General features: G+C 40.3%; 2 protein-coding genes across 4 annotated transcripts; both read right to left on the bottom strand.

The window, feature by feature from the left end:
• Nucleotides 1–87: 87 nt before the first annotated feature.
• Nucleotides 88–18,586, bottom strand: LOC124266773 (uncharacterized oxidoreductase YrbE-like). Of its 3 annotated transcripts, none has more exons than XM_046701567.1 (9): nt 18,529–18,586; nt 6,764–6,822; nt 5,905–6,064; nt 4,227–4,297; nt 2,975–3,083; nt 2,088–2,215; nt 1,684–1,907; nt 1,423–1,576; nt 88–1,066 (listed from the first exon to the last, which is right to left on the bottom strand). In XM_046701567.1, exons 2-9 carry the CDS (start codon nt 6,804–6,806, stop codon nt 960–962), a joined length of 996 nt encoding a protein of 331 aa, XP_046557523.1. In that variant the 5' UTR covers nt 6,807–6,822; nt 18,529–18,586; the 3' UTR covers nt 88–959. The 3 variants fall into 3 exon arrangements, with proteins under 3 accessions (XP_046557523.1, XP_046557524.1, XP_046557522.1); XM_046701568.1 differs by lacking the exon at nt 18,529–18,586 and adding an exon at nt 17,174–17,487; XM_046701566.1 differs by lacking the exon at nt 18,529–18,586 and adding an exon at nt 16,270–17,148.
• LOC124266772 lies at nt 10,005–14,926 on the bottom strand. Its single transcript, XM_046701565.1, has 2 exons — nt 14,808–14,926; nt 10,005–12,301 (listed from the first exon to the last, which is right to left on the bottom strand). Exon 2 carries the CDS (start codon nt 12,212–12,214, stop codon nt 10,568–10,570), a length of 1,647 nt encoding a protein of 548 aa, XP_046557521.1. The 5' UTR covers nt 12,215–12,301; nt 14,808–14,926; the 3' UTR covers nt 10,005–10,567.
• Nucleotides 18,587–26,139: the final 7,553 nt, after the last annotated feature.

Here is a 26,139-nt window from a genome sequence, read left to right as displayed (position 1 = left end):
AAAATTGAGAACAGACGCCGAAACGCAACAAAGTCATCACCATCTCCTTCCCTCAGCAGACTGGGTTCAATAAGAGGCAACACGTGGTGGAAATGAAAGGGGCCATGTCAAAACCTCACAAGTCGTTTATTGATCAATACAAACAACAACGAAACAGTGGAAACAAATTCCTCTGTACAACTATCTGTTGAGACAACATTGTCGACCTGAATCTTTGGGAATTGATTAATACATATATTAAAATGCAACAGATTTGCTGACGTATAGGTTTATCCAAAAGAGCAAGGGTTTTCTTTATATCAATGGAGAGCACATTTTGCAAATACATGTACGTGTTTCACATAACGACTGGATGCAAGTGATTATTGTATGTATTCAATATGATAAAACAGACTCAAAATACTTTTTGAAACGTATAGTATAAATATATGTCTACTATAAGAAAGTGACAGAGAAATATGTATAAACATTATCAAGGATATTTCTGGGTATTTTTCTAATCAAGTGATCAACATGGACTACAGTGAAAAACGGTGTTCAAAGAAACGCATCACTCCTACATCATAATTCAAGAGTAATTACAAATTATATAAACAAAGTTATTAACAGCAATACGTTCTATTCAAGAATCCGAGACACTCTAGTGCTTGGGAACAGTGGGCAATATTTCTATTTGTCGACAATGCCGTGCACGTCACAAAACTAACTAACAAAACTGAAAATAATATTTCTGGGTATGGATCATTCATGAAAGGGGATTTTTCCACATTTAAGTCAAACGTCTGTATTTTCAAAAATTCAAAAACAGTAGACTCCACTAAAAAAATCAGGATTTTTGTATAATTTGTATGAAAAGGACAGTAAACTAATATCAGTTTCGCTTAGTGAGATTTCTTCCGATTATACCCGCAATCTCAAATAGCTGAGGTCAAGGTCATCTCAATCAGTTGAGGTCAAGGTCATTGGAGCAGAACAGGCGCTCCTTTCTCCAGCGATTCCCCGCACGCTTGGGCAAGTTTCATGGCTGACAATGTGTCGTGTTTGGTCACTTCCAGATCTGTTTTACCTGGAACATACACATCATCTGTCTGAATCACGCTTAACGATCCACAAGGTCGAGGTGTGAGGGATGGTGTTTTAGCTTTAAAAAATGTGCTGAAAACCCCCCCAACCCTTTGACTTACAAAGGCAGATTGTATAGACATGCGTTGTACATCGTTTATCATATTTTCGATAAACATTACCTCCAAACAAGTATTTTCATAAATAAGGATTCCAGATTGAAAATAAGTGGAGTGGCGACGGGTTTTTTTCTCCAAAAACAAAGGTCATGCTGTGAGATATCGAGCGGTCACTTCATGTCAGTTTGCTATGAAAACACTATTTATAAAAGCTAGCTGCCTGTTCATTATAGCACATTACCTTCCAAGACATCCAAAAAATGTTTGAGCTCTAGATGGTACGCTTCATCATAACGTCCAACAAACCCTGGTGAAAGAGGTGGCGCTGATGTCGCGGAGTGGAGCTGGTTGACGCTGGTGTTTGTCACTGTCAAGTTCCCGTTGTCAAATTTCGCCTGTAACATCACGTGACTCTAAGCTGAGGCAAGAAATGACCACATGTTCATTAAAATATGTGTCAGAAAGAGAATTTTCAAACCCCAAGGTCAAAAATAAAAGTCACCTCCAATCTCTGATCGTAGCCCGCACTCGAAACGCGGCCGTTGTCAATCATGGACACTACGCCATTTTCATACTTGATGGTGACGTTCACCAGGTCAAGGTCACCAAGCTTTCCGACTTCTGGGTCAAATGCATTTCCACATGCGTAGACACTTCTTGGCTTTGAGCCTACCATCCATAAAGAAAGGTCAAGGTCGTGGATTGTGGAGTCGAAGAAAATTCCTCCTAGAAAAGTGAACGAGTTAAGATTTAACGTTGCATTGCATCACATTTTTTCAGCCATATAGTGAAATGCATGAACTAGAATCTATGTAAAATGTACCAAAAAAAAAATACTCGAAAAAATACGCATACAGAATAAAACCGGAAACGAAAGTTGCCGTTAGTTGACAAATGGCGGATTACCTGACGTCCGGATGTAGTCAGGAGAGGGAGCACTGACATCGTGGCTTGAACCCTTCAGTAGGCGGAGTTGGCCGAATGTTTCTGACCGGATGTGGTCATGCATTTGTCGGAAGCTCGGGTCGTATCTCCTGCACAACCGATATGAACTGTATAACTTTTTCATGATCATTTTAAAAACGTGATATTAACAAATCATGAACAATATGCACCAACAATACACGTGAATGAACAAGGAGAGGGGTACTGTGCACATTAGTCCGGACAAATGCCAGTGTTGTCCACTGAGTTCCCATGCTGCAGTTTTTACAAGTATACCCTACAGTAATACCGACTGCCAACACAGTATAATGACTCCCCTTTGTGTCGTGTGTCAGGCAGGGCAACCACAAATCCCATGTTTAAACGTCTTTTGGCACGACGCGGCCGGGGCTCGAACCACGACCTTCCACTCCCCGGGCAGACGCTGTACCCACTACACTACAGAGTCGGGCCATGAATATGGGTGACCACTTTGAATGATGCTGGAATATATATATATATTTCATCAATGTCTCAATATTTTCGCTTTGGTACATTGTTGAGGCGTGTTTTCAATTTCTATAATTGTGAAATAGAATAGGAAAACATACAATCCAGTTCAATCGAATTTTGGAAATGAAACTGAAGGCATCCAGTTACCCTCACTGTTTATTTGTCACGTCTTTATCACCCACAGGAGACATAACTTAGGATGGATCACTTCGAGAAAACATTTTGCTCGTGTGTTATTTAAAAAAATATCAAGCAAATAATTATATTTAAAAGAGTAATGCAGTTAAATTTTAACTTCATATCGGTAATTCTTCAGCGGTATATAGCAACTGAAAGAAGACGTTTGTATCACTTACCTTTGGAAGGCACAAAAGAGTGGGACGTTATTCTTCTCGGCCAAATCGTAGTAAGTCTCTGTAGACTCTACGTCAGGCGTCACCGGCTTCTCACAAAGCACCGCCTTATCTTCACGTCGAAACCAAACAGAACAAAAACAAGCAGAGGTCGGCTTATGAGTAAGCGAGTGAGTGAATTGGGTGATTAAGTGATCTATATCACGGTGTTTCCGTTAGGTATGGCAGCAAATGTCGACTTAATGCATGTTTTTCACATTTATCATTATGAGTGAGTGAGTGAGTCAGTTTAGTTTTACGCCGCTTTTAGCAATATTTCAACAATATCACGGCAGGGGACACTAGAAATGAGCTTCACGCATTGTACCCATGTGGGGAATCGAACCCGGGTCTTGGCGTGACAAGCAAACCACTAGGTTAACACAGATGTGCGCATCTTATCTCGATGTCGTGAGTGGAAATGGGAGTTACAATATAGCGATAGTAATTCATCACATTCTAACCCGGATCTTCACGGGTATCGTGGCTGAGGAACAGAATATATATTCTAGAGATAATAAGTATGACGTGTGTCGGGCAGGAGACTGAATGTTGTGTAACGCCGCAGTCAGCAATTTTCAAGCTCTACCACTGCTACCTGTTTACGAGTATATGCGGATCTGTGTCAGTATGTAGCTTGCTACCCATGACAGGCGTAGGACAGGCGTGAGTGAGTATGGTTTTACACCGCTTTTAGCAATATTCCAGCAATATCACGGAAGGGGATACCAGAAATGAGTTTTCCACATTGTACCTATGTGGGGAATCGAACCCGGGTCTTCGGCGTGATGAGTCAACGTCAACCACTAGACTACCCAACCGCCCAGACGACAGACATGGGGTACTGGAGATCTCTATTGGTCAATATACAGTTATTTTGTCCTCAACACGTCACCAATGTCATTAAAATATTTCACTTTAATTTCACTTTCTGAATTCTCGGTGCGACTGAGCCAAACATTCGAACCAGCATGTCTGATTTCTGTAACTCGGAAACGAGAAAACCCTGGGGTGTTCCGACTGCCGGAAATACAGTCGCCATTATATTACTCTCGATCATAAAGTGTTTTGGGCGACATAGCGCCTATAGCACCATCTGAAGAATATATATGCGTCATTGAGAATTAAAATTTTTGAGTGATGAAAATGCGCTCAGGTTTCATGATATGTTGGGAGTAAAATATCTAATTTTATTGACATTGAACGGTTCACTCACTGGCTGTTAGACAAGCCTGAATCTGCTGCGCATGCTCAGTAGATGGGGACGCGATAATGACCGCTCCTACACTGGAATGAGAGTGAGGGAGTTCAACGGTTCCTCAAACAGATCGCTGTGGCACACAAGAAGCATTTGAAAACCCCAACTCCCTTCCCACTCATCTGCATCGTCAAACCTTCACACACTTCATCCTCGGTAATGCAGTGCATAATTTCTCGATTCAATTTTGATCACCCTGGGCCCACTGAGTACTTTTTAAATATAATTTATATTTACTTTGTGACCGTGAATAAATTTGGTTTTACGCCACTTTTAGTAATTTTCCAGCAAAATCACGGTGGGGGATACCTGAAATGGGCTTCACTCAGTTTACCCGTTTGGGTAATTGAACCCGGTCTTCGAGGTGACGAGCGAACGCTTTAACCACTTGGCTACCCAACCGCCCCAAAATTCAAGTATGGGCCAGCCGCACTTGAGAGTGACATTCTGTTTAGAGTCTTGAGCATAAGTTGTTTGGGGCCTATTCCAACCCGGCTCTCCATGGGTTTACACTCGTTCAAAGGGCCAAAGAGGATACAACAACTTAAAGGTCACATGCAACGTAAAACACAACTTTGCAGATACTGATACCTTTCGGTATGGACATACCGAAGCAAATCGTCAAAAATGCAAATTCAACTTATAAAGTTGAAAAATAACGCGATGAAAAAAAACGTTTGAAATCGGAGTTCAAACGTTTCACTAATTTTCCCCAGACTTTTCTTGGGAAAACGGGTTTCAACAGCTGGGCTGCGCTCATAGCACGTGCGCAAGTAAATAGGTTCACGCAGCTTGGAAGCGGGTTATCCGGTGAATACTCGGTGAAAGCTTTGGTGTGAGCTATTTTTCTAATGTTTTGTTGATATCTCACAGGCGCGAGCTTTTTATATGTTATGACAGTAAATTAACTGTTTATATAATTTCATTTGTCTATTTCACCACACGTTCTTCTTACCGAGACACTTTCTCAGTTCGATACTTAAAAGCAATGTCATTATTTAGAGTTGACACAATTTCTAACTGTGATATAGATATGTCGTTGTCACAGACAAAACTCGTTTTATTGACACCTGTGTGTCTGCCTGCCTGTCTGCTAATGACAATATTCAATACACAGCTGCTATCACTGACCACATGCAATTTGAACTTAACACCAATCAGGCTATACACCATAAACAAAACGCATTGATTTATGGCCCGAGTTCGGTCTCTGTCACATTATGTAATTACACAGACAGGCAGGTGTGATACTTGAACACATGACATGTTATGATGTCTGTTGATTGCAAAATGTTCTACACAAAAAATGAGCATGTATTTACAAAACCCAACATCTCTCTCTCTATATACACACAATTAGCCGTGAAGGCATCTGCAAATGAACCAGCCGTTACACTTGAGTGCACACCCACCCGCTCTGACTGGGTTCGGTATCCCGGCTGCTTCGTTTCTTGGGAAGTAAACCGAAGTACACAATTTTGCACTTTCGATTTGCGATTGTACGCTTATAATTTTGTTTATATATTTTTGCGTAACCAGCAATGTATATTATATGTCATGAATAAGTGATAATTGTGTTTTAATTAAGTTTGATTTTTTGGTTGCATGTGACCTTTAACAAACATCAAGATTTTACCTCGGGTCTTCCAACACAGGGTCGAGGCAATCAGGGGAAGTAACTCTCGATGGAAGTGAAAAGGCGTCTACGAATCTCTGTGCTTCCTTTACATCGTTTCTGACGATCCATTTTAGCGTTGCACGTGGGGACTGCATCACGTTCTTGAGATGGACCATACCTTCAAATGAACATTGCCCTTAACGTAACTACCACGTACGTTACTCAGTCGGGTAAACACCATGTTAAGAATTATTTCAGTTTCAGCTGTATCAACGTGGGGGAAAAGACCAGATACAGACGTATAACGTTTACCACGCGGTACTGACAAACCAAGCGTCATAATCCAACAGAACCCAATAGGCTACGAACCCAATGTCGCAGGATCCGGCATGCCAGGGTACATAACTCTGTTGTGCAAATCAAGCCGCTTTGGACAACCGCTATTAACAAATGTCTCCAAACTCTCATTTGATTTAACGCCCGACTCAGCAATGGATTCCGGATATGACGGCAACCTGTATACAATCAGTGCCCCGTTCCTCAAACCGATCGTAGCTCTACGACAGTCGTAAGTCTATGTTAAAGTATGGGTGTTACGACTGTCGTAGAGCTACGATCGCTTTGAAGAACGGGGCCCAGGTCTGGGGCAGAAACTCCTTTGACCAATATTTGTACACGACGATCCATGGGGTCTTTCGATAAAGAAATTGTTTGCGGCTTGCTCAACAGGTCACGTGGTTAGGTTTAATCGTATCAGTAATCTGTTCATGTTGCAGCAATACATTTATAAAACAAAATGCACGAGCTCCGTAAGTTGTTGTGTTTGATATACGGGAACGTACTTCAAAGTTATCAGTGAGGCATTGAAAATACATACCCATTTTGCCAAGGCCGAACACTGCAACACCCACTTTGGCCATGTTGAATAATATAAATCTACAAAAACAAAATAAGAAGATTTACTAAACTTAACATCTTAGGTTCCGACAGTGGGGGGTGTTTGTGTGGGAAGGATGGGACGATTCCTCCCTCGGCAGAACATCAGATGTTTTGCTAGTACCAGATCATGTATATACATGTATGTATAGTATGTTGTATATTAAGTAGAATCCATGTACATACATAACTGAAATTTCACTCTACAGACGTGAAGCTCATTTCTGGTGTCATCCGCGGTGATATTCCGTGATATTGCAAAAAGCGGCGTAAAACCATACTGATTCACTCACTCATTTCAGTTTTGCTCATCTTATTTTATTTTATCATATTGCTCAGCTAAGGTAAGCATACTCACTACATGCTCACAACATGTGCACTGCTTAACACAAAAGTCTAAACTCTTCCCCACTCAAGCCGTTTTGTCTCTATAGCCAGCCTGGGCACTTCGCTAGCCTGAATACTGGACACTACACATTCGTTCATCAGAAGAAAAACACATCTGATTGATTGTTTTAAAAAGGGAATTTCTCTTTTGATATTCTTTGGGTATAGCTTTGGATTGTTTTCTGAGGTAAATTTTAGTATTGTATTGGATATTTAATGTGTGAAATGAAACATGATTTCTACTATAAATATACAAAATATGTTACTATACTGAGTCAAAATAAAACCTTCACAAAATGTAATTTGAAAAATAATGAATAATTTTTCTCTGATGATACATCTATGTATCCGAAATGGGATCCCTATCTTTCGACTCAAGAAAATCGTTAGCAAAACCCACTCAAACCCATCCATTCGTCGTGCAAATGACGTTAGTGCCAAATCAGGTTTTGCACGTGCAGTCGATCACGTGATCTTCGCATCGAAGTTTTCTTCATATGCACGTGTTTGCATTGGCCTCAAGAATTGAAAAAACACTTTTAAACCACAGTTCCAACGGTACTTAAAGTGCCACGATTGTCAAATGTGCAACGTGAACGTGCCGTTGGCATGCTGCAAGCGGGAAGATCAGTTATTGACGTCGCAAGAGCAATGGGATGCAGCCGTCGTACTGTGTATGACTTGCGAGGTCGTCTACAACAAACTGGCACTACTTCTGATCGCCCAAGGTCGGGTCGTCCACGTGTGACGTCACGAGCAGAAGACCGTCAAATCGTCTTACGTCACCTACGTGACAGATTTCTGTTCTACACGAACCAGGGCTGAGATGTTTAGAGGTCGACTGACCTCACAGACCATTCGTAATCGGCTGCGGGCTGCCAATCTCCATTCTCGACGTCCATATCGTGGGCCAATATTGACGCCGTTTCATCAACGTCAACCTCTGCTGTGGGCCCAACGATGGACCCAGAGAGACAGGAATCGAGTCGTCTTTAGCGATGAATCCAGGTTTACCCTCAGATTCGCGGACGGCAGGCATAGAGTCTGGAGACGACGTCGTGAACGGTATGCCCAATGTTGTGTACAGGAAGTCGACAGATTCGGGGGCGGAAGTTGCATTGCATGGTGTGGGAACAACCGTTCCCGACTTCTGGTCATCCGTGGAAACCTCACAGCTGCTGCTTACCGCGACCAGGTGCTCACCCCTGAACTCGTTCCTTTCATGGCGGCTCATGGCCCAGGTCTACAGTTCCAGCATGATAATGCTCGGCCGCATACCGCGATGTTGACACGAAATGTCCTTCAAAACGCTGGAATCAATGTCATGGACTGGCCATCGAGGTCCCCTGACTTTAATCCAATAGAGCACGTTTGGGATGCACTTGGGAGAAGGCTTCGTGGTCTTAGGAACCAACCTCAGAATTTGCAGGAACTTGGCGCTGCCTTGCAAGAGCAATGGCGCAGAATCCCCAACCACGTGTTCACAAGCATCAAGCAGTCGATGAGGAGACGGTGTTTGGCAGTGGTGAATGCGCGGGGCGGCCATACACGACAGTGAACTGGGAAATTTCGCATTTTTATTCTTGTGACTTGACATTCTGTATACCCATGTTTTGGAACGGCGGTGTAGCCTAAAGGAACTGATTATGGCACTGGCAGTGTATCGAGTACATCACACAGATCTCAGCAATGAAATAATAACAATTTAACCATCTTACCATCTCATGTTCTTTTATAGTGCCCTGAAGAAAGAATGTGAAGTTTCTTTTTTGACTCAGTATATATGCATGGCTTTGCAACTTCTCAAAGGCGAGTGACCATATCGGACTTATCCGGAGATGATGAACGTGCACGGTACACGCCAAGGGCTGTATATTGCAGTCAGCAGTGGTCAAGCTGTATCTCTGCTGCATGTAACTGATTGAAACCTTCAGCGACCAAAAACGTTACCGACCAATTCGCTGGACCTGACCCTAATCCATGTGGAATTACCACAGCTATCGTAAAGGGGTGGGCAACCAAAGACACCGGGTGTCAGGATGGTTGCGGGTCATCCGGATGTTGCTCATTGTATCGATCACTGGATTGTCTGGTGCTGGCTCGATTAATTACAGAATATCATTACACAGCTGTAATACTGCGACTAGTATTGGGATACATGTACATCCGGGCCATTAGACACAATCTCCGGAAACGGAAATGATTTTTATTTGTCACAGAGGAACTCCGGTCTAAATAAACTTAGACTCAGTATTAAGTTTACTTAGACTGGCAGGAACTAGTTTCAATACTAGGCAATGTATCAACTGTCCGTTACATATGAGCAAGACGTATGTTGCTGTTCAGTGGTTTATTGCAAGATCTCACAAACAGGAGTCCACAATGTGTACAATCCTCCTAATGTGTACCTTTATCTCAGTGTGTATCTTCATCTTGACGTGCACCTTCATCCTAATGTGAACCTCATAGGCAATTTAAACGACAGGGCGAATGAAATTTCCACAACATTATAAACTTTATGTTATCTACTTTTGGAAGTTGTTTTAATGCTCCATACATGCATGCGTATTAGGGACCGTTCATAATTTATGGTTAGGGGGGTGATGATGATTTTTAAGGGGCCATCCATTTTGTTCTGGGGAGCGGGGGTTAAGCAATTTTGTACACACGAACTAGGGGGTCAGCAATTTTGTACATCAAAATATGTTTAAAATTATGCTTAGAAATTATGGGAAGGGGAGGGGTGGTAATTGATTTTGTACATGACATGCAAGGGGGAGTCACTTATTTTGTACATAAATTTTAGCGGGTTCATTCACATTGAACATGCTTCTCCATAAAAATCATCACCACCACCCCTAGCCATAAATTATGAACGGTCCCTTAGAAAGTTAACCCAAAGCCACAACATACGTGGAGGTGTGATCGGATCTTCCCGCAGAGGTGTATAGCTTGGTAGTACTGATGCAGTTGCAATAACACAGACAGATGTATAAATTTCAAGAATTCAGCACATATCTTCTCAATGTGTATGCAAGGGTTTGTACTAATTCGTACGTTTGCTTCGTGAACCAATAATTAAGAACAAAAGAAGAATTATCCCAGGAAAGAGCACATTAAGTCCATGGGAAATGTTCCCCATTCGTAAACAATTCCAACAGATCCACACTGGAAGAGCTTTGACCTCATGAAAATGAAAGACGATGCAACCCCTTTTCAGGCAAAACAAACTTTCGCATTGGTAACAGAAAGAAACTTCTTTCCCTTTTTTTAATTTAAAAACAGCTCTACCGGAACGAAAATGTTGCAGTCCCTATCAGTCATTGGTGAGTGAAGCACAGATATTTGCCTTCCTCGGCTACACAACTCCCCTCCTTGGCGGAGCACAATGTGGACATTTAAACTCCTCTTCACTGTCCACTACCCCGACCTTGGTGCAGAACCGGAGATGCGTCCAGTGTGAGCAGGTATCACACTGGACCCACTCCACGATCACGATACTGACCTCCCCTGCAAGCCCGGGAGGCTCCAGCTTGCCACACACACAACACTTCTGGTCATCCTCGTCAAACACCAGCAGCCCTGCCCCACTGCTGGCCTCACTATCATACGCATAGTCTGAGCCTGAGCTTCCTCTTCCATCCTGGGCCTGCTCCTCCTCCTTCTCAACACAGCCCGCGGACGAGTCTGAGGCATACATCTGGGTCGTCTTCACCCTCTTGGGCTTTGTGTCTGTGTTGCTGTAATTTTCATCACTTTGGCGTTTCTTTGATCTGTTTCTTGCCAGAATCTTCCTCTTTGGTTTAGATTTAATGTCAGGTGTGGAATCATCTTCGTCTTCACTGGAGTCAGAATCATCACTGGACTGGTCTGTCAGAACTCGGGATTTCACGTTTGTCCTATCCAGCTTCAGAGGTTTATGGACGGGCCAGGGCATGGATAGAGGGTCGAGTGGGATGACGCCAGCTTTGAGGAAAAGTGTTTTTAACTCTTCCGGTAATACAATTTTCAAATAAGTCTGGCATGAAATTTGACAGGTAGTGTTCTTTGAGATGTCAATGTCTTGGACTCTGTCTCTTCTAAGGTAAGACTGAAGTTCCTGTGTGTAAATGTCATCGAAATCAGACAAAATGGACAACGGGTTTTTCTGGACACAGCTGCAGTGAGGTGGCAGCGGGAACAGATATAGCTTCTTATCCTGGGCCCAGTCAATTAGTCCTGGGAACAAGGGGAACTTGTGGCCATCGTACAGCAACACCAGAGAATCATCAGTACTGCTGTTCCGAGCCAAAGGCAAAAAGTGTTCGAACAGGTATTTCTTTAAAACGTCACCATCAACCCAGTTGACTGATGAGACGCACCCTGACGTCCCCGGTGTCGTGTCTGTTACCTTAGGAAGCTTCGTCTCCCCAGGGAATACAAAAAAGGGAGGTAACTGATCCCCTGCAGCGTTGCCTGCCGCTATAACAACAACCATCGAGTTCACCATAGAAGTAGCAGATTCCGACTCCTCCTCAGAGTTTTCTCCCTTTTGCTTGTCACGAATTTCCTCACAAGCTATGGCAACTTTGTCCATGCAGAAAGTGGCATGCTGCTTGTTCACAAGACCATGTTTCTTCAGGAAATGTTCCAGTTCATCGTAATATTTACTTATTGCACTTTTTGAAGCACATGACGGCCGCTGATGAGGCCTTACAGATATTACATCCGGGTGACGCTTCAAGAAGCTATAGTACCAAATCTTTCCGACCTTCACTTTCCCTTTCTTCTTCCTGCTCCCACAATGCACTGCATGGTCTGTGACAATCTGCAGGAATTCGTTTTTGCTGTAGCCATACCCGATGTTAAAGAGATGTTTGAAGTATTCCACGAGCTTCTCCTCTTGGTCAACCGTCAGCATGGCTCGGCGTCCCATGGGCGTGTCCATGGCTATCTTGCCCTTCACCCGGTCGTGCAGGGTCATGTAGGGCACGTGGAACTGTTTCGACGCCTGGTACATGGACATCTTCTTCCCGACTACGGCGTTGTATGCTTCTCGTAGTGACAAGTTGGAGTATTGTAGATACCCCTTGGACTTGGATCTGGTGGGCTTCTGTGATTAACAAAAAATATACATATATGTGACTTTCTTAACATATAAAAGTACATAAAATACATATTTGCAATCACGCTATTGTGGTTCCAGACAGAGCTACAGATAACTTTTTGAGTCATTGAGTTATGTACTCGCTTGTGTTCATCTTAATTGGGTATCCTAAGTTTCCCTTGAGTAACCAAATATATTGTACCCACCTCCTTCCAACTCAATTTGGTATTTTGTCATTTTCCATTAATTGTGAAAATATAATAAAGTTTAAATGTTGGTATACGTGTTTATTATTCATATTTGATCTGTAATATGAGAAACGATAAGAAAGACTGCTAGTTGCCAAGTTGAAATAGAACCTCTCAATATACCTCAGTTATTTTATCTAACCACCGGTACGCAAGCTAAAATGTGACATTTATGTGTGTACGCATGTAAGATCAAACTTATTGAGTATTTACAAAACTTCAAGCGTACCAGTACGTAATAGACTTAAAAGGAATTGAGTTTTCATATAAATATTTGCGTAATTTACGCAGATACGCAGCTTATCTGTACCTCTGGTTCCAGAGGTATAACAAGAATAGAAACAGAGGGGACAAGAAACTATACGATCAACTCTCAGCTGACTTCATCATTTTTGTGAGTTCTAATTGAAAATATCTATAACACAAATGAAATGTACTGACTCTTAGTTGGCTCTGAAATAATTCTTCTACGTGGTTCTGTTTTTAAAAATAGAACTTGAATTTAAACTTTTAAAATGAAAAATATATTCGAATAATAATGGTGGTATGACATACATTTTATATTTGAAAACCAATACATTTTCCTTTTCTTCTGTTTCAAATTTACAACATTTAACTATGGTAGAGGTCATGTGGTTGCAAATGTATGTCTTAACCCATTCTTCATTGCACGAATAAATTTTACTGAAACATTCACAAACCGTGGAAGGAATGAGTGAGTTATATATCGGATTGAACAACAGTTCTTTCAATTTTCGATCAAAAACATTTTCACAGAAACATAAGGCAGCAGTGTATAAGACGGCGGGTCATCAGCTAAAATATGTTAATTTTCAGTGAAATATTCATAACTGAAAAAATTGTCAAGAACGCAAGAAAATGATCTGTATTTTCGTGAATATTGGAATTGCGAATGGATGACATTTTAGACATAATTCTTATGAATGTTTTGTGTTAAAGGGATTCTATAATCTCGTTGCATCTTATTATCTGAGGAAGTGTCGTATAGTTCTAAAAGCGGCGAAAAACCATACTCATTCACTTATCTGAGCTAGTAAAAGAGACAGCGCATGGTTTGGACAGTTAAATGCGCTTCAATGACATTAAACGGCGGGTAGCCCAGTCGTGTATGCAGAGTTAAGTCCGTAGATTACGCCAGAATTCTACAATTGTAGGTTCGAATCCCGGTTCGTCCCAAGCGCCCCTGATTATGTTTCACTGTTTGCCAGCACCATACCCGTGCTTGCCGGCTGCAGCAGGGCAGTAGACGTGGAAGACTCCCATCACCTCGGTATTACTCGCTTCTTTCGTTACCCGTGAAGGTCCGGGTTAGAATGAACCTTCAGTAACCCATGCTTGTCATAAGGGGCGACTAACGGGTCAGGGGCCCGATCCACAAAGCGTTCGTAGCGCTAAGAACATCGTAAACCTATCGTAACTTTAAGACAGAAATCTTAAGCGATCCACAAAGCTATCTTAGTGAAAACATCTCGTAAAGTTAAGAGAAAATTTAAGAACGGCCAGCGCCTATCGTAAATCAAACATTTCTGTCGTAACTTGAGAATTAAGATGGCTGCATATTTTCTCCTCGGCGTAGTTGAAAACGAGTCAAAACCATCACGACCAAGGGTATTTCGGGACCGAACTCGGGTTCTCGATACGCTGGATGATGACAGCATAGTCCGGCGATATCGTCTACCACGTCATGCCATTTTTGAGCTTGTAAACCCACTATCACCACATCTTGCTTTCCAAACCGAGCGTTCTCATGCATTGTCGCCGGAAACACAGGTTTTAATTGCCCTCAGATATTATGGTAAGGGATCGTTTTTCTCTGAGTTAGCGGACTTGCATGGGGTATCCCAGTCCACTGTGTCACGGGTATTTACCCGCACAAACGATGCTATTGTCAACTATGAAACAAATATCATTCCCAAAGGCAGCATCCGACCAACGAGCCACCAAGGAATCCTTCTATAACATTGCTAGATTTCCAAAGGTGCTTGGGTGTATCGATGGAACTCTTATCCCTATCATGCGACCCAGCGATGACGAAGAAGCTGTTTACGTGTGCAGAAAGGGTTTCCATGCCCTAAACGTTCAAGCTGTCTGTGACGCAGAACTAAGGTACGTGACACTACTTAGAAACTAACTACTATAGCCCAAAACGTCCATATTTAATGCGTTATGCTTTCAGCATATGTATACTTTCCGTATTCAAACATGATGGGAAATTAGAATGTAAAACTTCGAAGGATACACACCTTGTTTACTCCATTAATGACCTTGACAGTGACCAGAGGTGCCACCTATTCGTTTTAGGCGACTAACGGGATCGGGTGGTCAGGCTCGTTGGCACATATCATCGGTTCCCAATTGCGCAGATCGATGCTCATGCTGTTGATCACTGGATTGTCTGGTCCAGGCTCGATTATTTACAGACCGCCGCCATATAACTGGAATATTGCTGAGTGCGGCGTAAATCTTAACTCACTCACTCACTCTCCTTAACTTTAAAGATTCTTTAAGATTTACTGCCGACGAAACCCAAGTTTTGGGTGCGATCCCACTTCCAAGCGTCACTTGTGTCATAAACAAGCGTGAAAGAAGATGCATAGTTTGTGGGTGAGCAGACAGAAATGTAGTGGTAGTAAATCAGATTTGTTTAGGATATGCATATACAAAACGTGGAATATACAACGTTTGTATTTTATCAAGCTAATTATAATAAGACTGAGTGAGTATGGTTATACGCCGCTTTTAGCAATATTCAAGCAATAGCACGGCGGGGGACACCAGAAATGGGCTTCATTTGAGACTATTTTAACATTTTCCTTCCATTGTTGGTACGGGTCTCTCTCAGTTCATCTCAAATCTAAAATACACAAAATTGTTAACACTGCAAGAAAAATCGCTGGAGTCAGATTTGAATGTTTATCATCAATATATGAGCGGCAAATCGTGAATCAAGCTGTCAAAATTATATCTGACCGTACTCACTACTTAAATTCGGAATACAACCTCCTCCCTTCAGGCCGCCGCTACAAAGTTCCAATTGTGAAAACTAAGAGAGCCCGTACATCCTTTATTCCAAGTACCATATCTCTCTTAAACAAATGTGAAGATACCTAAATCAATGAATTTATGTAAATATATTGGTATCTCTCTGATGTGTCAGTAACTCTGCTGATGTAACACAAATTCCTGAAAGGCATTAAAGTATTATTCTATTCTATTCTACATTGTACCCATGTGGGGAATCGAACCCGAGTCTTCGGCGTGACGAGCGAACACTTTAACCACAAGGCTACCCCCGCCCCTATCAGGCTAAGAAATGTAACATATATTTTGAAAAGAGAAATAGGCATGTTTCAATACAGAGACTATTCAAATAGCAAATCAATTTTACTGGCACTTTTGATTTTCTAATTTAATTGGTCCTCGAATGTTTTCAAGTTCTTGGTAACGCTACTTGAGAGTGCTTACAATTAAGAGCTTGGCGTTTAAAGATCATGGTTCAAAAGGAAACGATATACTGTTATGATTACTGTCTTGACATAACTCTACCCACTCCAATCAATATTAACAAAACGTAACGGATGTATGCTCTAGGAGAGATAGTATTTAGAATGCTGCTGCAAGTAGGGCGATGGGTAAGGTTGATAACAAAATACAGTATGGGCATTGCTTCATGCAGTAGATAACCAAAGCTGGATCATACTTTACCTTTTTCTTTCTCATATTCACAGTTTCTGCTGGAAAATGGCGTCCTTTCGTTGCACGTACCACGTGACCGGGTAAGTGGGCCAGGTCTGTGTCACGAAGATATATGCATCACGAATATTTGAGAATGTGTTCAAAAATCGTCTTCAAAAGTTACATAATTTGGACATGTGATGCCTTGTGATTGTTGAAAGGGGAACATGTTTACGATTTTGTCAAATACCATCTCGACAGCCTTATTTTGAGCGCGACTCGCGCAGCGATGTGTTCAGCACACCGCGGTTACCTCCCTTGGAGCATACCAACTTTTCAACGACCAAGACCTGTATTCTGTGTGCAGTATGTTTATGGAATCATGATGAAAATGTAACTTATCTATAATGAAATTTATTATTGTTTTTAATGGACACTGTGTATATGGTATACGTGTGAGGAACAATTCCCCTAATTATTTGAATTTGTGATGTTAAACATGCTTTTTTATACAATTACATGATTAAGTTTGTTTATCATTTAGTTTTTAAAATATGACAATTGAAAATAATTCGTTAATATTTAGAAATATCTACACTGAAATAATGTATTAAAATTAGTGAAAAACTTGCCATCACTTTGCCAAAGATATGCCAAATCGATATACTAGTAATGGTTTTATATTTCTTTGTTTTGGGTTATACAAAATCGAATGTGTGATTTCAGCTGATATCATATGATGTAAGTAATAGAGTGTGGAATTAATATTTACCAATCGCGCAAATTTAGTTATTAGTTATTCATATTGAGATTTTACTACCAGACTGCAATGTGAAGAATCGATATTCAACTAAAACCATTCTAGATTTGAAAAACCCCAAATGTTTGAAACGATCTCGTGAAATCGGTATTTTACAGTAGAAACAGAACACACGCATGTTCATGCTCTGCGTGCGTGACATGTCATGTGCTCAGTCACACTGACGCTGTTCTTCTATATACATAACGATAGGTGTACACATAGGAATGACAAGTCTGTATGGATGATCAGCTTCTTTATTGTGCAATAGCGACGTTTCGGTGTAGATACTTATACCGTTTTTAGGCATGAAGTGGTGAATTAGTATACAGCAATAAGAAGTTGATCATCCATAAACACTTGTCATTCCCATTGTTCACAATTTCTAACAGTTCACTCGCCGTCTACATGGTGACGTGGCAATCCGCACCATCAACACCCTCAACCGACTGGAAAAGAAAGATGTAAATACCACGTCTCATATTCAACCGATGGATGCAGGAATAATTCGGACATTCAAGGCATACTACAATAGATCGCTTGTTAGACATTACCTCACCTGTGCTGAGGAAGGACGTGATCAGACACGTCGGATCAACATGCGGATGTCACTCGGTAAAATTATTGATGTGATGAATTAAGCTTTACATTAAATGCTTATTTGTTTTATCCAGATTCGTGTCGTTTTTGTAATTCTTAGGGAAACAACTTGGGTCTTGATTCAGTAGTCCGGACTATTCGGAATCCTGACGAATTTACTGAGAAACGCAACCGTCCGGATTAACGAGGCTTCACTGTACTCATCACCACTTCATGCTTGAAAACGGTATAAGTATCTGTACCGAAACGTCGCTATTGCACAATAAAGAATGAATCATGGCATACAGCTTCATGGATGACAACTTCTTGTTATTGCATTAAGCAACGTTACGGACTCGTTATTTAGTTTCATAACGATGTAAACATCTACATCGAAACGTTGCTTAAAGCAATAACAAGAAGTTGTCATCCATAAAGTTGTGTTTCATTTTTGACTCACCAACTTCTAGAATGCCCATCAAACAATTAGTTACACAACAAATAAGTTGATCACCTTCAGGTTGAACTTGGCACTTCGAGTGTGCCACTGATATATATATACAGGTGTTTGACCTATATATCAAATGCATATCAACGCAAGTACAGGGTAGCTACACATATTTTACATTATGCGTGGTGTCAACCTGCATGCAGGTGTCGCAATGACAACACTAAATGACCACAGGATTGTAAACATCACAGTTATTAGTCGCACAACATTTTGAAGCACGTTGTCGACTGGGTATGACAGTATGATCGTCAACTCCGCAACTGCTGATGGGGAATGTCTACATACGCCCGAGCGTACACAGCGGAACATCCAACATATGCACCAAAACACGATGTGAAATAGTGCTCGATGCTGCTACAACGAATATCTCAAAGACACTGAAGGATGTATATATACTCACGTGTCTTGGGAGTGCCTTCTACGTATATACCACGACTGACCTCAATACCAGCGACCGATTTACACATATAGTGCACGAGTGCAAATTGTGTGTGAAACAGATATTGGAATAGTTCATATCTGGGAGATTTTTTTCAGATATTGAGATAGTTCACATCTGGGAGATTTTTTAACATGAAGAATGTGATCTAACGACAATTCCTAATAACGGGGGGCTTGCTAACGAAAGAACGTGTATTATTGAGAGTGCTAGATTTTATACGCCATATCAACAATGTTACTGACTAATGATAGACTCTAAATCAGTAAAGCACGGGGAGATCGTCGAAATTGTAACACTTTTTACTTAACTTAATGTAATTAGATACTAGTCGACCTATCACAAAGTTAATCGGTACTAATTACTACATTGGCATCTTGGCTTTAAACCTCAGTGTCATTTGTGGTTCACTATCATGTCGTTACAAAGTTATTACGTATCAAATGCAATGACTGCACGTGTTACAATTGACCCCTATAACAGGTGGATGGGGCAATTGTAACAATGAAGGTTCAAATGTAACAATCTGTTTATTTTCCAAATACATGTACAATCAAAATATAATGTGGAAAGATGTCATCTTGATCAATTGAGGTGGAAATAGATTAACATTAAACCGTTGTCAGCAACGACCTTTAGAATGTTATCGGTGTAAAATTCTTGTTTTGGTATACCCAAAATATAACAAAAGACTAACACCAAAATCTTTCACCCGAGGGATAATTATTGCCAAACTGTGACATTGGAAATGTTCCAACTTTGATAAAACTAGTAAAGAACTAACATTAAACCTCGCGTCATCATTTGATTGTCAATTTCATAAACAGGAAAGTCTTATTTTGGCTATCCCAAATTCTATATGAAAAACAGTATAAATCTATATTCAAAATGGAGAATTTCAACTTTGATTAATTGCAACACAGTGTACACCCGATGGTAGTAGCCATATTTTATGCCACGTAACATGTTAACCCCTATTCGGCTTCCCAAATATTTCTACTTCAAAATATGTCGTAATACCTCAATTTTACACTTGAAAAGTAATTCTCATACCAAACAACATCTACTGCATTAAGAACGTTTTATTACGTTTTGTGAAAAAAGATTTTTCGGCAACTGTATCTCTCCATATGCGACTAGCTGAAAAACGCCCGATTGTGTACCGCAGGAAAACAAAGGGAAGTAACTCTACTCATCTACACTATGCTGGCGCGAAAACGTTCAGTGTAGTCGCCCTTGTACCCCGTGTTACTACCTACTCTGTGACTAGACTGATTGCACGGCCATGTACATCGACGGCGATGAACGTCGCAAACAAATCGTTTGTCTGTCAGGTGATATTCAGCCACGAATACTACGGACATATATACAATATTTAAGCAAAACATGACCACAGCCATTTAAATGCAGCAAATGCGAGTAATGACAAGTTTGCATTAACCGATATAGCGAGCTATCGGGTTGGACAGAGCATAATCTTGTAAGTGAGTGAGTGAGAGTGATTTGTTTTAGCCTCCCCTTTCACAGTATTCTTGTTATATGAGGGCGGTGGGCTAGCCTAGTGGTTTAAGCGTTTGAACGGTCCCTTATCACTTTGGTTGGTTGTGTGGTTTGTTGTTTAACACTCAGCAATTGCGGCGGTCTGTAAAAAATCGAGTCTGGACCAGATAATCCAGTGATTAACACCATGAGCATCGATCTACGCAACTGGGATACGATGACATGTGTCAACAAAGTCAGCGAGACTGACCACCCGATCCCGTTAGTCGCCTCTTACGTGCATGGGTTGATGAAGACCAATTCTAACCCGGATCCTAACAGATGTCATCACAAGACAAATCTTCACAGGTCACCACTTTGGTGTTGACGAACACAGCAACAAAATCGGGGCGAAATCATGGTTCTGATCCGCGATCAGTGTTCTGGCATTCCAAATTCTGACATTACTGAATAAACTTGTCTGTCTGTTGAATGTTTGAGTCTTAGTCCAGGTGATAGGAAGATAGCACCCCAGCCAGATATCACACAGTCACCACAGCTGTCACACTGGGAATACAATTTGCAGTATATTAGTTGGGATTTAATGGAAGTATCAACGTGTAATTAATAGTGCATCATACACCAGCAATGACAAACACCTAATTGTTTTTAAATATCTGGTACGAACGGCACTGTACTAACTCTGTTACAATACATATTTGAGACGATTTTGTCACATAAAGTTAATACAATGCGGCATGGATGCATGTAATACAAAACTGAACATTTCATGGAACTGCTCATCTTCATAATATTGTTCAAAACAGCCCTATCTTGTGTCCACGTTTTATACCCTGAACCCATGCAGCCTCTGCGAAATAATGTCTATCAGCAACATTAAAAAACCCCATACAGTCAATGTATCACACAGCATTACCACATGGTCTGTGGCAGATTAGCCATAGGTTAAAGCATTGCTATTTGTCAAGGTCATCTTCAAGGCTGCAGCTCACTGGTCCAGTCCTGAGTCCTGACACATAAAGCTGCTATGACAACTGTAAGCTCTCATTACATTGGTTGATACAATCAATACAAAACAGAGAAGGGAATATTTTCAATCTATTTTATTCATATTGTTTATTTTCTACTTTTGATGACATTAAGTATAAATGATGTAAATGATAGTGAACACTTGACACAATGATGATCATGGCGGCTCCAATCCTCAAATATGTACACTTGATGGCAGTTCTATTTACATATCATTCATCTCACAGAACAGGAATAAATATCAAAGCGCATATTTATCCAGCTAGGCGTCAAATGAAATGGCATTTAAAAGCCTGGTTTTGTACAGAGTTGGCAAATAAATTGGCTGAGCCCTGCTAATTGCTGCCTTGCAGTTGATGTGATATGATATATGTAGTAATTACATATGTGTGTATGAAGCAAGTTATTACATGTAAATACAAAATAAATTAGGTATTGGGTAGCTAAAAGAAAACAATAATGTTTGCACTCCACAACTAAAATAATGCTCAACACATTCAAGTGAACATGAGAAAACTACTCAGTATTCGCAACGTTATAAACAATGAAGACACAATAGTTACAGTGTATAGTGGTATGAAAACCTAAAACTGGAATTCAAATGTTTTAAACAACTGGAGCAATACCATCAGCATTTTACATTTCAAAATATATGAGGTATGTGATCAATGTATTTTGTATAAATTTATTTCACTGGGTTTGTTTAACACAAAACTTAACAGGCATGGAAGATAAAGTATAAATTTTAGATACAAAGTTCTCATTTGAAAATATGTCATAAAGTTTCATTTAATTCGATTGATGAACAAATTGATCGATATGCAATCAGTATCATCCTGGAGAACATTTATAAATTGACTGGTGAGAAAATATGGCAGCATAAGAAGGAATAGTCTATACATAATGTTTCACATTAACCTGACAGTGTCTACCTAACAGATGAAATTAACCTTTACACAATAAACATGTAATTTGAACTCATAATTTCAGACTTTCATAGAAATGATTAACAGATGTTAAACGTTGTACACAGTACTACAACCAGTATATCACTTTCCTGCAATGTGTGAGGACAGATAAAGTGACTCTGGATGTAGATGCTGACCATGTTTGTTAACCTAGTATCAAAAACAGAGAATATTAGGTTTGATAATGTGATTTTTGCAAGCTAATTTTGTCCCTTAAGACCATTGCTTCACCATGACCACGTTCAACAAGGGAGGCAACTATGTACAGCTGCAGCAATGAACATGTGTTGTTACTACACAAAGAGCTGATTTGATTTGATACAGTCTTGAAGAATCTTTCTTAGAAATTAACTTTCACATATAAATCAGATCTATTGCATCGATCAGTACATTCTGCCAAATATTTTATAAAAATATTGTCTACCAAAGTCACAGACTTGAGACCTCCGACCATAATGAAGATTGAAATGAAAAACACTTCCAGCCAAATATATGTTAAAGTACATTTCAAGCTAAACTTCATTACTTGTCTCTCTTCTCATCAACACAAACCACACACAGTAAAATTGCTAAAACCCTTTCTACAAAGTTTCAATTATTGATAAACTTTGCTATCTTACAAACAAAACACAACACACATAAAACATGTAAAACATAATTTTCAAATATAATTGTGACCCAGTCACTGTACAAGGTGGGTAACAGGTAACTTGACATACAAAGAAAGCAAACTAGGTCATCCCGTCCTAAACCATCAGAAGTTTTGTTGTGCTTTCATTCAGTTAAATGTATACAACATCACAGAGCTGTGGCAATCATGGTGTGTACCAGAGCATGGTATTTTCAGTTAACAGACACAACCTTTGTAATCATATTGCCATTTAATGTGACCTAAAATGTTCAGCAGCGTTAATATCAAACTTAGTATTGCCTGAACATCAGAGCTCAAAGTCCATGCCCAATAACATTAAATATGCATTTAATTATTTGTTTACTCTAGCCATCAAAGCACAAGTTCTGAGTAAGACTATAAAGGTGGCAAGAGAATCCAAATGGGAATTATTCTCAGGACCCTCCTAAATATGACAATCCTTCTGTACCATCAATGCTCAGAACATTTTTGTCAGAAAATGGTATGCTATGTAAGTGTTGCTATTTATAAAGCTCAGGATCACTTGAAGAATGTGATCTTAGCTCTATGACAATCATAAGCCTACGTTCAAGTATGGCAGTTACTATTACCTTAGAGCTAAGAGTACTTTGCGCAAGTGGATCCTGGGAGATAGTCTGGAGGTAAGTAGCTGGGATCCATGGATCTTTCACAGTATTTCAGTTCCACTGCAGGGATTCACAGTATGCCATGGTAATTTGTGAAGAAAGCAGCCCATAGTGACACCAGTCATAGACATTTACAACTTTAGTGTTGGTATGGTGCTGGCATATCCAGGATCATAATCAAATCACAAACAGCAGATCCTGGCATGAATGAGGGAGGCAACTCCGCATGGTAGAATAATTTCCACACCAAGTTTGCTTAATTTTGAATTCAGTTCCCAAGATATTGTAGATCAGAGCCTGTGAGTACTTAAATGTGGGCCATACAAACCTGTGATTGTTATTTTGAGCAACATCTATGGCCACTGGTTATGATGGACCCAATCAACTGAATCACCAAGTTTGACCACAGGATCCAACTGGTCACCTGGCTCTGGAGTGCTTGGGAACTGACAGGTTCCAAGGTATTACACAGGAATTGGTGGCAAACATGCTTACACTCCTAACACTAGGAACATCCAGTTTACTTAACAACTTATTATCAAAGGTGTATGAGCCACAGTGACAGGTTATACACATATCTCTACAGTCACACTGATAGGAGTAACTCAGCTGCGATGTAATGCCCAGCTTCAGCCATTTCGTCACAGTAATGCCAGTAACCATTGCCAGCCCAAAGGAAATCATTATACCAGTCATTGTAAGCATACAAAAGAAGTGCCCACTTTATAATACGCTTGAAATACAATTCTGCTCACGTCTTGCACAGTCTTAAAAAGCCCCACAGGAATTCAAACTTCAAAGTGATTTCTGGATGAATGGTTGATGGAACGTTTCATGGTCTAGTTACATTTACAGGAATTGTAAGTACTAAAATTTAACACAGACTTGAAGCATTCTTGTGTCAAATACGTACATGATACAGTGTGGATAAAGCCTTGTACAAAACATCAACAATCAGCAGTGGATGAAATAATATGGACGAAGATGAAGAACATCCAGACTGAGCGAAGTCAGCAGTCAAATCTGTCAACATCCTACCCAACCACACCATTACACAAACCATCTTAGACATCCATCTGTCCATGTTAATGTATAGAGGCCATGACTGACGTAATGCTAAGATTGGTTTGTGGGACAGGGTTGACATGTATTGCAGCTGGCCTCTTCACATTGGACAAACAGATCTGTACTTACAAAGGTTCTCAGTCAAACAAATGATACTTCATGGTTCTATCTTACTGTAAAATAGTTTCCAGTAATATTATGCCGCTTTGTACACATTCAAGACAAAAATACTCCAATGTATAATAAACAAGAATATGATACATGGAAGCCAAAATGAAAATGCCCTTTGAAATCTTGCCTCTTGCAGTGTTAAATTGTCATCATGACCATTTCAGTAAAATTCATAACTTATTACTTTTCACCACCTGAACATTGGCTCCTTTTCCTAGTCATTTCAATCACAAATCAAGCATATAGCTTCAGAATGACTGGAATATGTCTGGGTCAAATCCAACTAATGGGTCACTATACAAACATGGGGATAAGGACCAATGGTGTAGTCATGAAGGGATCGATATCACTCTGGAAGATGCACATTTAGTTCGGTCATAGTAAACTGACCCCAGCAGTCTGCAGCCATGTAATCACCTACTGCCATCTCCAATAAAGTAGAAGTAACACAATTCACATCAGCAATAATACACGGAGGTGAACTGCTGCTATTCTCCTTCTCCAGCATCAGGCTTGCTAAACATGCCAGTATTACAGATAATGGTTGTGTAACGTGATGATTAAAGCAACAGTGACACACTGGACATGTGGAGACACTGAACACGTGGAACAGTCCTTGAAGGACCATATGGTAATGCATGGAAACTCTTCATGACTAGTGTTGTAACACAGGTTCTGCTTTCAGTTATTACAATACATTCAAGGGTCAAGACATAACCTCCTAACAGTTTTATTCCTGCAACTGGAAATGCTAGTATCAAGATGAACTCACATTTGTGTTCCCCATGGTGACAGGTGACCAATACTGTAACACTTCTGTTTTCACTCAGTGCACAAGTACAAAATTTCTTTCTTTGGGTACAACAGGTCTTTAAGTCAAAGGGCTTGGCAAGATAAAATCTGTTGCGTTGAAGGGTATCCTGAATGAAATGCTGTCCTACAGAGGACAGATTTTGTATATTTTGGCAAGGACGTGTGTCAGATAAGTGACAATGTCACATGGACAAGATAGGCTGTGGCATCCCTAACTTGACAGATTTTACAGCTTGTACTAGAAATGTCCACGGATGTGATGTGTGCTCCCACTAAATGCTGTAAATTTAAAAGTGCACTAAAAATCATTTCAATGGAAATAAACTGCAGTGAGTCAATACTGAGAGAAACAAATAAAGGAACACAGGAAAATTCAAGCGCTCCTCTAATATTTTCCAGATTTCATCACCAGCTTTGAATAGCGCTGTGGGAAGAAATCTGAGAAAAAATAAACACTGCCATGAAGTGGTGTTCCCTTATTTTTTCCCTCAGTATATTATTGATCCTGCTGTTTCAGCTATACATCAATGGATAACACAGATATGTGCCTAGTTGTGGTCCAAACTACATAATGAAACAAAACAATTTCATGCGGTTTCACATAAGTAGATTCAAAATTATTTTGGCATGATGATATTATTCAGAACAAAATAAACCCAAACAGTTTGGAAAAGAGCACACATATTGTACAAAACCACTGTTGGCATTAGAACCAGTAGAGATTTTAAGGCTAAAAACACAAACAGTT

Source organism: Haliotis rubra, unplaced genomic scaffold (assembly GCF_003918875.1).
Source record: "Haliotis rubra isolate DU_JTF1 unplaced genomic scaffold, ASM391887v1 Scf128, whole genome shotgun sequence".
Lineage (NCBI taxonomy): Eukaryota > Metazoa > Mollusca > Gastropoda > Lepetellida > Haliotidae > Haliotis > Haliotis rubra.
The sequence above is the reverse complement of the archived record's forward strand: the minus strand, read 5'-3'. Positions and strand labels throughout refer to the sequence as shown.